Here is a 12,814-nt window from a genome sequence, read left to right as displayed (position 1 = left end):
ATCATGAATGTAGGCTACCGAAATAAATCTTGAAATCTATCAACTGAATTAGCCGTTTAATAAAAAAAAAAAAAAACTAACATGAAAGATGATGCTGGATAACATTAATACTCCTCTGGTGAGACTCAGGGGATAGAGCTACAGTAGGGTGAACCGGGTTCGAATCCCACCGATGTTGGGTCGATACGAATTCCGCATCCAGCTTGCACCGACCACAGTGCTGGCCTGAAATATCCTCAGAGTTAGACGGATCATGGGTTAGAATCCCCTAGCAGTCAGGGTAACCATGGGAGATTCGCGTGATCTTCCTCTCCATGTAACGTAAATGCGGGATAGTTCTTTAAAACAGTCCACCACGAAGGTAAATTTCTCCCAATACTCGATCCAGAATGTTCCTTGTCTTCTGGATTGGGATCAAAATGACAAGGCTCCGAAGTTGAACATTAGTAGTCGTAAACCCTAAAATTGGGTCAGCTGTTTGACAACGGTTATAAAATAAAATAAAAATCCCACATCTACCCAAATTAGATCTTCAATGGTGCACAATCGGCCTTCGAGTACTATATTTTGACAATATTATCGGCATTCGAGAAATTGAAGAACGCACAGAGCAAAGTTTGACATTAATCTGAAGTATACCCTCATTTTTGAAGCAATAAAATCACCCTCAAATTGAAAGGTTTATTTTATATGAAAAATATCTAGTTCTTGTGAACTATGCTTTACCCCAAAACCATTTTTTAGCAGTTTTCGCATCCCTTCGCTGCTATTTTACTTTAAACGCCCCTCGCAAAAAAACAAGAAAGAGAGCAAAATCGATTTTACCAAAAGGTCAAATTAATATGAACTAAACTCGGATTATGAAAAACTTCAATTCCAGCTTAAGAAATTAAGAGAATTCGTGGACTTTGTCGATTATCTCTAGAACTACTAGACCTACTTTAAAGAACAATATACAATATATACAATATACAACATTTATAGAATACAATAGGAAGCAAATAATCATTCAACGATTGTAATACACACGCATGATCATAGCACTCTTTGGAAGATATGAAACAACGGTTGCAGAATGGAAAAAAAGGGTTAATAGAGGGGTATGGTTCCCTCTTACAGATATATAAAGGGTTTCATACTTGAAATAAGGCAGTTTATAGTTTCTTGTGGCAATTGGCTTGAATTGTCCAGTGGCAATTTCATACCTTCCGACTCTAACGAGTGTTACACACGATCATGTGTGCGTATTACAGTTGTTGAATGATTATTTGTTTTGTATTGTATCCATGTATGTACAGATCAAATTTCATTAAAATCGGTCCAGTAGTTCTAGAGATAATCGACCCAGTCTGCAAATTCTCTTAATTTAACCAGTGCAGTTATTAAGCGATGAATTCAGCTAAGAACTTAAATAAGACGGTTTTGGAAAGAAAAGAAAAATGTTCTTACACGATGCTTCTATAAAAGTGTAACAAAACTTAATTTCTTACAACAGTGTAGAGCTACTATCCAAGAAACTTACTAGAGTTTTTTTTTATGAATTTATCTTGTCTACCCCTTCGAACATGTCGCGTTATAGGCAAAATATCACAGAATAAAAATTAAAACTTTATACCATTGTTTGTACAAAATAGGTATATGGGAGGTACTCCTCACTGAAAAATATTTGCAAGAACTAAACTCATTTCAATAACATTTGAACTCACTGCACATTTTCCTTTATCGTCAGGTTCATCCAGAGTTTTTTCTTCTGCTTCTTCTGGGATATAATCAGCATCTTCATCTTCTCGTACAATTCCGCTCTCCAGTTCTCCAGGTATGACATCATCCACATTGTACAGGGCAGATTCCAGGGGCTCACCAAACACTGGATAGGCGTGACCTCCGTTGTAATGGTAACCTGGCATGCCAGCGTATTCTCCGTCCTCGTCATCACCGTGAATAAGGAAAATCTTGTCGACGCCTGGCACCAATTCTTTTCCTGGCAATGGTATGAAATCTGCTTCCAAATCCTCTCTCTTTTCTAGTTCCATATCATCCTCTGTTGTCGTTTTCTCGGTGGTTGGTTCCACTGTTAAACAAGGAAAATAAATACATTTTGGAACGAACACTATATTTATCAAAATAATCCTATCTGCGATAAATGAGCAACAGGCAAAAATATAGTTTGTATATTTATTAATTTAATGAAGCAAATAGCGGAGCTCGATTTATGAATACGTCTAAGGGCAATTGAATGACATTTTTAAATTTGTGAACTGTAATCGGTTGTTATAGTATTACTAAAAAGTGCAGCTTTTAATTTCGAAAACTTGTCTAATATACTCATACTCCTTTAGCTTGTTTTGACGTATATACATACCTATTTACTTTCTTTTGCAGCTCTGCTTGCTATAAATTTCTTCTGTTTTTGTTTACAAAATTTAGGAGGCATCATTTGAAATGCTCTAAAGAAATGCTTATTAAGAAATATCATTCCAGTGTCAACGTTTTCTTAATGTCTTAAAACATCCTCAAACCTTATCCCTTAAGCACAACTTCCAATTCCGAAAAAAAAAGGAAAAGTTTATTGGGTGTTAAGTCTAGAGATGATGATGAATGTAGCAATCGTTCTTTACTCAGAATTTTCATGTTAAGTCCCGCCATCAAAAAAAAAGGAAATTTTGATTCTGGGGAAGTACGTTTTTGAATCTGTACATCGGTTAAAAAAAAGGAAAGTGGGTAAAGCACTCCCACACATTCTGTTGTGAACCGGGGGGATATGGAAATTAAAGCATCACAATTTCATGATTAAAGAATGGCAGTTCCGTTGAGCAGCGGTCGCTTTTACTTTCCAGATAACCTGGTATTTTATCAATATTAAAGCCTTGGTTATTCACAGTGAATGTAAACTCATAGGATGATTCACGTATTGAAAATGTGTTCATCTTGCAATTAAGATTGCATGTCAGTTACATAAAAACTGGAGATTAAAATTGACTTTGCTCGACATCTATTTCTTATTTTTCTGTGTAAGGCAATAGTTGTTCAAATACTACAGATGATGTTGCTTACCAGTTGTGGTGGTACTTGTGTGTTCTCCGTAAGAGCATACACATCCTCTGCACCGCCCTTGCGGTACATTAGTTTCCAACTTGCAGTGGGAAGGACACTGGGGAGATTCCTCGCAGGGACTTTCACACATACATTTTTGGCAGCCTCCCTCTACGGTAATGACGCTGCAGTTGTAGCCCAGGCACGTGGGTGCTGGGCATTCCTTCCCTGTGTTATCTGAAAAGGACGCATTCAATTTATATAACAACTTTTTACAGTTAGTTCAGCAGAGTTTCTTAAGGTTTATGGAACAGTTTTCGTCGAAGTGTTCTAATCAGAAAATATTATTTGATTTCATGACATTGCTTTATTTTATGTTGTTTCGTAACCGTCGTTGAACAGCCGATTTAATTTTATGGGTTTACGACTACTTATGTTCAACAACGTACCCTTGTCATTTTGAATCCAATCCAGAAAACAAGGAAACTCCTGGATCAAATATTGGGAGAAATTTGCCTTCGTGGAGGACTTTACAATAGAACTAACCCGCATTTCCGTAAAATGGAGAGGACGAGAACTTTTCACGGAGAGCATGACGGCAAGGGGACTCAAACAAATGATTCGTCCACCACTAAGGATATTTCAAATCAGCACTGTGGTTAGTGTGAGCCGGATTCATATCGACCAGCCATATTAATTATTTTGTAAAAATACTGTTTCCATGACAGCGCACGTTATAAACTATAAAAATGTTGTATAAAAATGTTTCTCTCAATAAAATGTTGTATTTTCGATACCGTGACCAAACCACATAACATGGAAACAGATGATTGTTTCTAAGCCAACCCTTAAAAATTTGTAAATTCTTGGGGAAAAAAAAACACGATTAAAATTGTTGCTCCCGTTTTCGACTGGTTAGAAAACATACATCCAGATAGACGTTCGCTTTTCTATATAAAGATAAGTATGTTAAAAAAAATTATCTATTTAAAAAGAAACATTTAAAAAAAAATTAAGTTAAAAAAATTTCAAGAATTGTTGCGTTTAATTTTTTAAGTAACTAAAAATATTATGCTATAGTTTTAATTTGTTTTGTTGCTTTATTTATTTAAAAAGAAACAAGTAATATTAGAAAAAAATAAATTAAAGTCCATTCCTACATAGGTCAATGAAGAAAAATTTTACTTTAGTTACTTTTTATTGAATAATTTCAATTTTTTCTCCCATATGAAACTGAAATTAATTAAATTTAAGGAATTAAATTTAATTAATGAATTAATATTTGAAAAATTTGTATTAACAAGTCTAATAGAAGTTTAAAAAAAATGTATTTGAACTTGAGTGGATGGATAAAAAGTATTTTATTAAGGACTAGCCGCCTAAGGCGGCCAACTGTCCGCCACTCTAAAGGTTTTCACAAATAAAGTTTTTTAAAACATAGCAGGNAATGAAAAAAAAAACGTCTACCTTTAACATTTCTTTTGCATTTTCTGTTATGAAGTGTTTGAAAAAATTAAAATTCCATATTTTTACATGAATTATTCCTCTTAGGAGGAATTTCCTTTACACTGTAGGACAGGGATGGGCAAACTACGGCCCGCTGCCAACTGTGGCCCGCCGGAAGATTTTATCCGGCCCGCGGATAGAATTTTTATTTGCCGATCAGTGGCAAATATAAATAATATACATCCATTTTCTTGTCGACTATGTTTCAAATGATTTCTGTTTTTCCTTTTTTAATAAAGTACTGATGAAATTTTTACTTTCTCTATTTTTGTTCTACAAAACATAAATTGATGTAAATAGTTAGCACAGACAGCTTCAATTGGTAAAATGTTGAAAGCAGAAGTTCTTTGTAGAATAGCCACAGATTGGCTCCAACTAGCGTTTGTCTTTCTCGAGGAGCTGACTTATGGAATCTAATACAGGTAAATTGTACTTCACATTTGGCAGACTGCGCATTTCACGCTCCAAAGAGCGGACAATCTAACAATCATCTGAAGCAGTTATTTCTAAATATTCCAAAGTTTTANTCGAGGAGCTGACTTATGGAATCTAATACAGGTAAATTGTACTTCACATTTGCCAGACTGTGCATTTCACGCTCCAAAGAGCGGACAATCTAACAATCATCTGAAGCAGTTATTTCTAAATATTCCAAAGTTTCACAAATCATTACCAAAAGCTAGTTTCCAAAATTTAATATTTCATGCCCAGAAAATCAGTGCTATGTTTGCTTAATATTATATACGAGGGTTGTAAATTAAATAGTGGCAACTTAACTTTTAAACTCACAGAAGGACGGGCATGCGTAAATAGGGTATGGGAGCTGTGAGGTGGGACTGTTGTCGATGTGTAGAGTGCAAAAAAAAGTCGATTAGCTTGGAAGGGTAGTTGTTGTGTGGCGTTAAAGTGAGGAGTTTCGTTTCCATCGCTCTAAAGCATGTTTTCAAAAGGTGATCAGCTGTCGTGGCTTACAATTGAGGTTGCCCGTGGCAAAAATGCAACAGAATGCTATCGAGGATTAGTGAAAGCCTTTGGAGCAAATGCTTTACCATATAGGACAGTAGCACGATGGATTCAAGCATCTCGTCTTTTTTCGTCATTAAGCCTTTTCACAACATGCTTTAGAGCGATGGAAACGAAGCTCCTCACTTTAACGCCACACAACAATTACCCTTCCAAGCTAATCGACTTTTTTTGCACTCTACACATCGACAACAGCCCCACCTCACAGCTCCCATACCCTATTTACGCATGCGCGCTTTTTTGTCAGTTTCAAGGTTAAGTTGCCACTATTTAATTTACAACCCTCGTATGTGAACAAGAGTTTTCAACTGTGAACCTTAGAAAAAAATCACTTCAGAAGTAGACTAACAGAAAAGCATTTAGCCTTGTTCCATAAAATAAGCACATCTCACTTCTAACCTTAATTTAAGGAACTTTTAAAAATGAAATCGCAATTTCCTTCATCTCACTAAATATTTAAATTAAAACTTGTGTATCACCTTTTTTTAAAAAAATTTTGAAGTTTTCACTTGGCCCACCAAACATTTTTTTTCTTGATTTTTGGCCCTAGACCAAAAAAGTTTGCCCATCCCTGCTGTAGGATAATTAGTTATAAGAACGTGATTCGTACAATAATTATTCATCACAATAATAATACGAATTAAAAATGTAATAAATAATTGTAAGAACTTCAGCAATAATTAATTTGAAAAATACGCAAAGAAATTAAGTTTTGAAAAATGCTTTCTCAGTATGAAAAAGGTTACTAGCAGGGGGAAAGCAATAAGGTTTCTTACATTCAAATCATGTTTACCTCTAAACAGATGCATGAAATTTTTAGTTTGAGAAGATGCTTTAACTATTACTGTAAAACCTCGCGACAACAATATTTTTGAGACCCAATAAATATATTTTTGTAGAGGGATATATTGTAACATCAAGGGCTTACATACTTTTGGGACACAATAAGATTTTTTTAAAAATTTTAATGTTATATAATGTTATATAACTATGGTTGGTTGGTGTCGTATCCTGTATTGAATCATATTTCATGGTGTGCTTGAATAGTTTTTGTTATTTCTATGGCATTAAATGAATACAAATCCTCTTCTGTGGGGTAGTTTAAGAGGTGAAGGCCAGCAGCGACTGCAGGGCAGTTAAAACATGATATGGTGTCAGTTCCACATTAGGACAGTTGCCACAGTTTTGATATTTTCTAGTCCCATCTGTAGAAATTTTCATGTTTTTATGATGTTTTGTTTTAGTCTGATGAGAGTAGTGGCTGTCTTCCTATTGATGTCAAGATTAAGTATTTGATCGTGGGCTTTGATTTTTAAAGGGGGGAATAGTCTCGACTTTGCAAAAGCATTTGCATCTACCAAACGTGGTTGGGATTGTATAACTATAAATATATACATTAATTTGTGGATAGGTTAAATATTAAAAACAATTGAAATAAAATAAGATAGCTAAAATACCTGAAAACCGCTTCTATCGAAAATAATGCGTTATTTTTGTTTGTTTATTCATTCTTCTGAGTGTCAAGTCAACCCACAAACTATGCATTGGATTCAAATTTCGTTTGTGAATGGTGCTCCACCCACCCTCGGCGGAAAAAATTCTCTTTCAGATATAAATGTGATGTTTGTGGTCATTTGTGACTCGTGATCAGCTTTTAACATGAAGGAAAATGAATCAGATAGGAATGTGACATCTGTGACTTCTTAAGAGATGAGGGAAGTAATTCTAAGAATGGAAGCTCTTGGAGTGGTCAGCAGTGAGTCTTCTCTTATCAGAAAACAATGAAAAAATGGCAAAAAATGATAAAATATGATTTTTTTACATTATTTAAAAACTAATAATAAGTGGAGAAAATAAGGTAGAAATTTAGAGGAAAAAATCGTTTTACAGGGGTTTGTTGCTTCAGAGAATATCGTAATATTGAAAACAGAATAACATTAATTCATATAAAAGTTCGTCGAGACCACGAAGCATTATCGTAATAGACGGAGTTATTGTTGTATCGGATATCGTAGTAGCGAGAGTTCACTGTATATATTGAGAGCATGCAACAAATAAGTCTAAAAACATTGAATCTTAAAAATCTTTATATAGATTTTTCATGAAGCAATAATACGATAGAATATGTAGCTTCAAGTAGAGAATAATAAAAAATTATATAAAAAAAAATAATGAAACAAACTTATTTCACCTCTTGCAGATCTGGACAGTTTGCAAATGCAACCTGGACAACGTCCAGATTCAGCTACTTCCGTTTCCACTTTGCATCCTTCCTGACATACAGGTACAGGGCAGGATTCCCTGCAGTCGCAAATGAGACATCCATTTTTGTTTTCAAATACGCTGCAGTTAAGACCCTGACAAGATTGAGGCGGACAAGTGTCTGAAAGGGATTTAGACTGCAGAAGTGTTGCGGCTGAAAAACGTTAAAAATAAATGAATGTAATTATTAAGAAATCAACACAAAACTCTTTTTTTTTAAAACTCGAACAAAATGCTTTAATTTTCTTAATTGCATCAAAAATTTAAAAAAAAAAGTATATTTCATATTACTCGTAAGACAGTTAAAATACAAAAGAAAAGTTAATAAATGAGTTAGAAGAATTTAGTGAAGACTTTATTCTCTAAATAATAATCTGCGACCGATGATTTCAAAATTCAATTAAAATGTAAGAATATAAAAATGTACTGTTTGCTTCGTGTTTCGTTGAACACAATAGTTGAAATAGTAATACAAAACTTCAAAATGAAATAAATTGTTAGTCAATAGATGGCACTGTTAAAAAACTGTTAGCGCTCTAATCGACTAACTTATATTCCTCCTCTAAGCTGATAAAACAAACTTGAGATTTTTTTTTTAAATGGTGATAGTTGCTCGAATGGCATGATAGCAAAAATAATTCGGGACAGTTTAAGAACAAACTGACAGACATTCATTCCTATATTTCAGTTTGAGTCATCAGAGAGGGAAAAAAACAATTTTTAAATTTTCTGCTTTTTGCTCCCTTTGTTGACAATTCATGAAACTAATTTTTAAACTACATGTAAATAAAACTTTGTTTCCTTCTCCTTAAGTTTCTGTTTAATGTTCGAAATCGTTGGTTATTTTTACGAAACTTAATAGATTAGAAACGTGAAGCACATAATCCAGCTTGAGAGAAATTAGTGTACTAGCTATGCTCTTAGCAACGATAGCACTAAGGGACTAATATATGTATTGAGGACTCATACATGCCTCACCTTTTTATGACGTTACTTATCACTTAAATTGTTCTGGTTCATGCCATGATAAGGCAATAAAAATAATTGATCAATTACGTTTCACATCTACAACTAAATAAATTTTATATGTAAATAAATTTTATTGACGCAAATTATTCCTGGAATTTTTTTTTTGTCGCAGGGTCGTTTGCTGCTCAATTGGAGAATGAGTCTGTTAGTCGAAAAAGAGTATGTTCTGACAACCGGAAAAACATATTGGTTGGAAAAGCTCGTTTCATAGAGCAATGGTACCACATTAACTCCGTAATGCGTTGGGTGAAATTTTGTCACAAAAAAAAAATTATTTTGATCCAACGAAGTTTTTTAAACTCTTTCTTAGCGTTTTACTTTTCCTAGTCGATTCCTAATTTTCCCAAAACAAAGAATTTGACTGGAGAGTTATTTAACGTAAGAACTACAGCCGTAGAAAGTTTTTTCTGGGTGATTTCTGAATAATCTCCCAAGTGGTCATGGATAAAACTAGAAACAGATTCCTGAATGATGATTAAGAATGACAACGATTTATAGCATTACACCGTAGCATGATATAATTAATACGGACCGTGGAAATATTTTTAAAACTTTCATCAAGCTTTTGGACTCATGTCTCAATAAATATATTGAATGTATATAAAAAAAATAGTATGTGCCTTAGAATTAAAGATACAAATATAATGCTGTAATAAAATATATTACAATAGTAGAGTGACGGTTTTAACTAACCCGTAGAAGAGTTTTTGCAAGTGCATCCACATTCTAAGCCAATATTGTCTCGTAAGTCTAGATCCATGTCACACCCTACTGGGCACTGTCTTGGCTTACAAGGTAATTGACAGGTACAAGCAGCACATCCGAGAGTATCTATGATCATTGTACAGTTGTACCCCGTACATTGAGAATGAGGACATACTCGTTCTTCTGAAAAAACATGTAAAGATGGAGATTTTCTGTTAAAATATTTTTTTCTATATACATTACATGCTTTATATAAACGTAAGTAATAATGAGTTTCTTCTTCGCATTTATTTGAAATAAGGCAAAGCATCCAATTTCACATATTTATAAAACTTAGAGATTGTAAGATTGCGAAGCTACGCTTCATCCTTACATAGTCTGAATGAAGTCTCAACTAAAAAAAAAAAAATCTAAATGTACCTAGATTTCCTTGTGGACACTTGCAAACTGGACACCCATGTTCATCTCGTCCACTCAAAATGCAATTTTCTTCGCATGATTGTACACGGCATGTCAATTTATAGGACTGGCCTGGAAAGACAGATATTTCATACAGTTTTTCAAAAACATACTATCAGCGTATTCAAGATTTTAATCAAAAATATTTTTTAATAAAATTTATGATATCAATCAAATCTTGTAAAAAAAGACAATGCTGTACTGCTTATTGTATATTATATCAAAAACTTCGTGGAATAAGTTAAGTGACGCTGTACCAGATGGAGATTTTCGAATCGGATTTCGCACGTGTTATAATCCTTATGAGGGCTGATTGCTTAAACAAAAAGTTACTTAAAATGTGTGCAAGTGTATTTAGTTACGCATAAATACAAACAGTCGTCAATTATCTAAATATTATTTAAATTTTGTTGGGGAAGCCGATTCATTTCATCATATAGATACATTAATAATACTTTATAGTTATATACTTGATGTTATCTCTATGCCGTGCATATCCCAAAAAACCAAGTACATTTGTGGTACATCACCCAAGATCCCACTGTTTAAAGCTGCGCGCAAGAGCTCTTCAAGCACCTTTCACCATAGTGACCCTATTGACTAGATCTGCTATGTTTGAGGCTTCATAAATCGGAAAATATGTCTTTTCGGACTTTGCGTCTATGAAAATTCTGGATCAGATTGTTTTAAATTATAAAATATAAAATTTTCAGTCAATTTAATTGAGAATTAATTTCCATATGATTTGTCCTTTAAGAAAAGATGTTACAAAGCTTAATTGTGAGGGTTTATGGAACACAAACAGCAATGTGGGGTCGGATATCACGAGAGAGTACCTGTTCGGTGATCAATTTTTCGAACAAATCGTCTGTCTTTTGATATACGTGGATGTGCAGCAGCTAATGGTCACTTACTTGGGCATTCGTCGTAAAAGTTTCAATAATAAAAATTATTTTGACCTCGTTACTCGATTTTATTGCATTAAAATTGTTTGAAAATCTTACAATTCTGATCAGTAGTTTTGTTATACTTTTATAGAAGCATCATATATTTTTTTTTCTTTTGAAAACAGCCTTATTTAAGTTCTTAGCTGAACTCATCGCTTAAAAACTACACTGGTGTAAAAAATTAGACTAAGAAACCAGATAAAGTGTACTAGTGTAAGACATGTATAGTTTTTTTATACTTATATGTTTGTACCGCTATTTGTCAGTCTGTTATACATAAAATACACTTGTGTAAGAAATGGAGAGAATTTGCAGACTGCGTCGATTATTTCCAGAACTACTGGAACGATTTTATTGAAATTTGATCTGTGCATACATTTGATACAATACAAACAAGGCCGGACTAACCTATAGGCACACTAGGCACGTTCCTAGGGCCTACGAAATTCAGGGGCCTACGAAAAACTTGGGAGAAAAAAATTTGTTGACAAAAATAATTTAGCTTTAAAAACAACAAGTGTATTTTGCACAAAATTATGAAGATACAAATAAAAATATAATATTTTTCGGNATGTCATGCATATTTAACAAAACATTTAAAGAATATTTTGATATGAAAATTTTATTTTTATATGCATCGATTGGCTTTTGAATAGTTTAAATGTTTCGCAAATAAAGTTATAAGTGCATTTTTTGCATCCACGCATTCTATCAAACGATATCATACCACGTTTTGTACGAACTTCGAAATGGTTATGCCCATTCAATTGCAAAATTCGAATTTTTTTTAAATTGCTACATAGTATAATTTTACGAACAAAAAAAAAGGACTCTGTTAATCAGGGGACTTGATGTCAGGACCGGATTAACCTAAGGCACACTAGGCACGTGCCTAGGGCCTACGAAAAACTTGAGAGAAAAAAATTTGTTGACAAAAATAATTTAGCTTTAAAAACAACAAGTGTATTTCGCACAAAATTATGAAGATACAAATAAAAATATAATATTTTTCGGTAATAAATTATTTTGCAGAATCTTATGATCTAATTAATATATTACTTTTTTGGATTCAACGAAATCTTGTATTATGCTGTCGAATTCCAAACTACGCAAAATGTCGTATTCAATAGACATAAGCGCGAGAGATGCCGAACGATCTTGATTCATTGTTGAAAGCAAATGATTTTTTATCAATTTTAATCTGGAGAAAGATCTTTCTCCTTCTGCATTTGATCCAAGAATCGACAAATATATTCTTAATGCAATGTGAACGTTAGGAAAAGTATTCACAAGTTTATCTTTAATTTGAGCCTTAATCGGATGAGTAAATTTTCACCAAATTTTGCGCTTTTAGTTTAATCTCAGATACAAATTTTTGTGTAATTTCCTTGTAATTCGGGTTCGATAAAACATCGATTAATGCCACTTTTTGGTCGATCCAGAAAACTGGGAAATTCAGACATCCGGGATAGCGAAGGTCCCGAGCATCCCAGATAATTGGTTCTCTACTGTATAAATATTCCTTGTAATTAATCTCACTATCAATTTCACTGTTTTCTTTGCTGGTTTGTTGTTGTATTGTTGACGTGAAGTGTTTACATAGTTATCGATCGAACTAATCATAATGGTATTATCGATATCAACAGCAATATCGGCAGTATGTCAGCATTGCAGATAAAGTTCAATAAACAAATTCGTAAATTAAAATCCATATTAATAAAAATGTTAAAAAAAAAAATATGCAAGAAAATTTTAGCATATATTTTGAAAAGAGGGGAGGAGTGGGGGAAGGAGGGGAGGGCCCAAAAACGGCTATGCCTAGGGCCTACGAAAGGTATAATCCGGCTCTG

The 12,814-nt window shown here is 33.6% G+C and overlaps 1 protein-coding gene across 1 annotated transcript in view; it reads right to left on the bottom strand.

The window, feature by feature from the left end:
- The window catches only part of LOC107438039 (uncharacterized), a 171,776-nt gene that overhangs the window by 63,569 nt on the left and 95,393 nt on the right, over positions 1-12,814 (bottom strand). The window contains exons 14-18 of the mRNA XM_071181888.1: positions 9,979-10,089; positions 9,547-9,741; positions 7,754-7,978; positions 3,055-3,270; positions 1,707-2,071 (exon numbers count right to left, since the gene is read on the bottom strand). Coding sequence (XP_071037989.1) covers positions 1,707-2,071; positions 3,055-3,270; positions 7,754-7,978; positions 9,547-9,741; positions 9,979-10,089 — 1,112 coding nt within the window. The remainder of the gene's footprint in view (positions 1-1,706; positions 2,072-3,054; positions 3,271-7,753; positions 7,979-9,546; positions 9,742-9,978; positions 10,090-12,814) is intronic.

This window comes from Parasteatoda tepidariorum, chromosome 6, assembly GCF_043381705.1.
Source record: "Parasteatoda tepidariorum isolate YZ-2023 chromosome 6, CAS_Ptep_4.0, whole genome shotgun sequence".
Lineage (NCBI taxonomy): Eukaryota > Metazoa > Arthropoda > Arachnida > Araneae > Theridiidae > Parasteatoda > Parasteatoda tepidariorum.
Note: the sequence above shows the minus strand (reverse complement) of the source record. Positions and strands in the feature narration are given on the sequence as shown.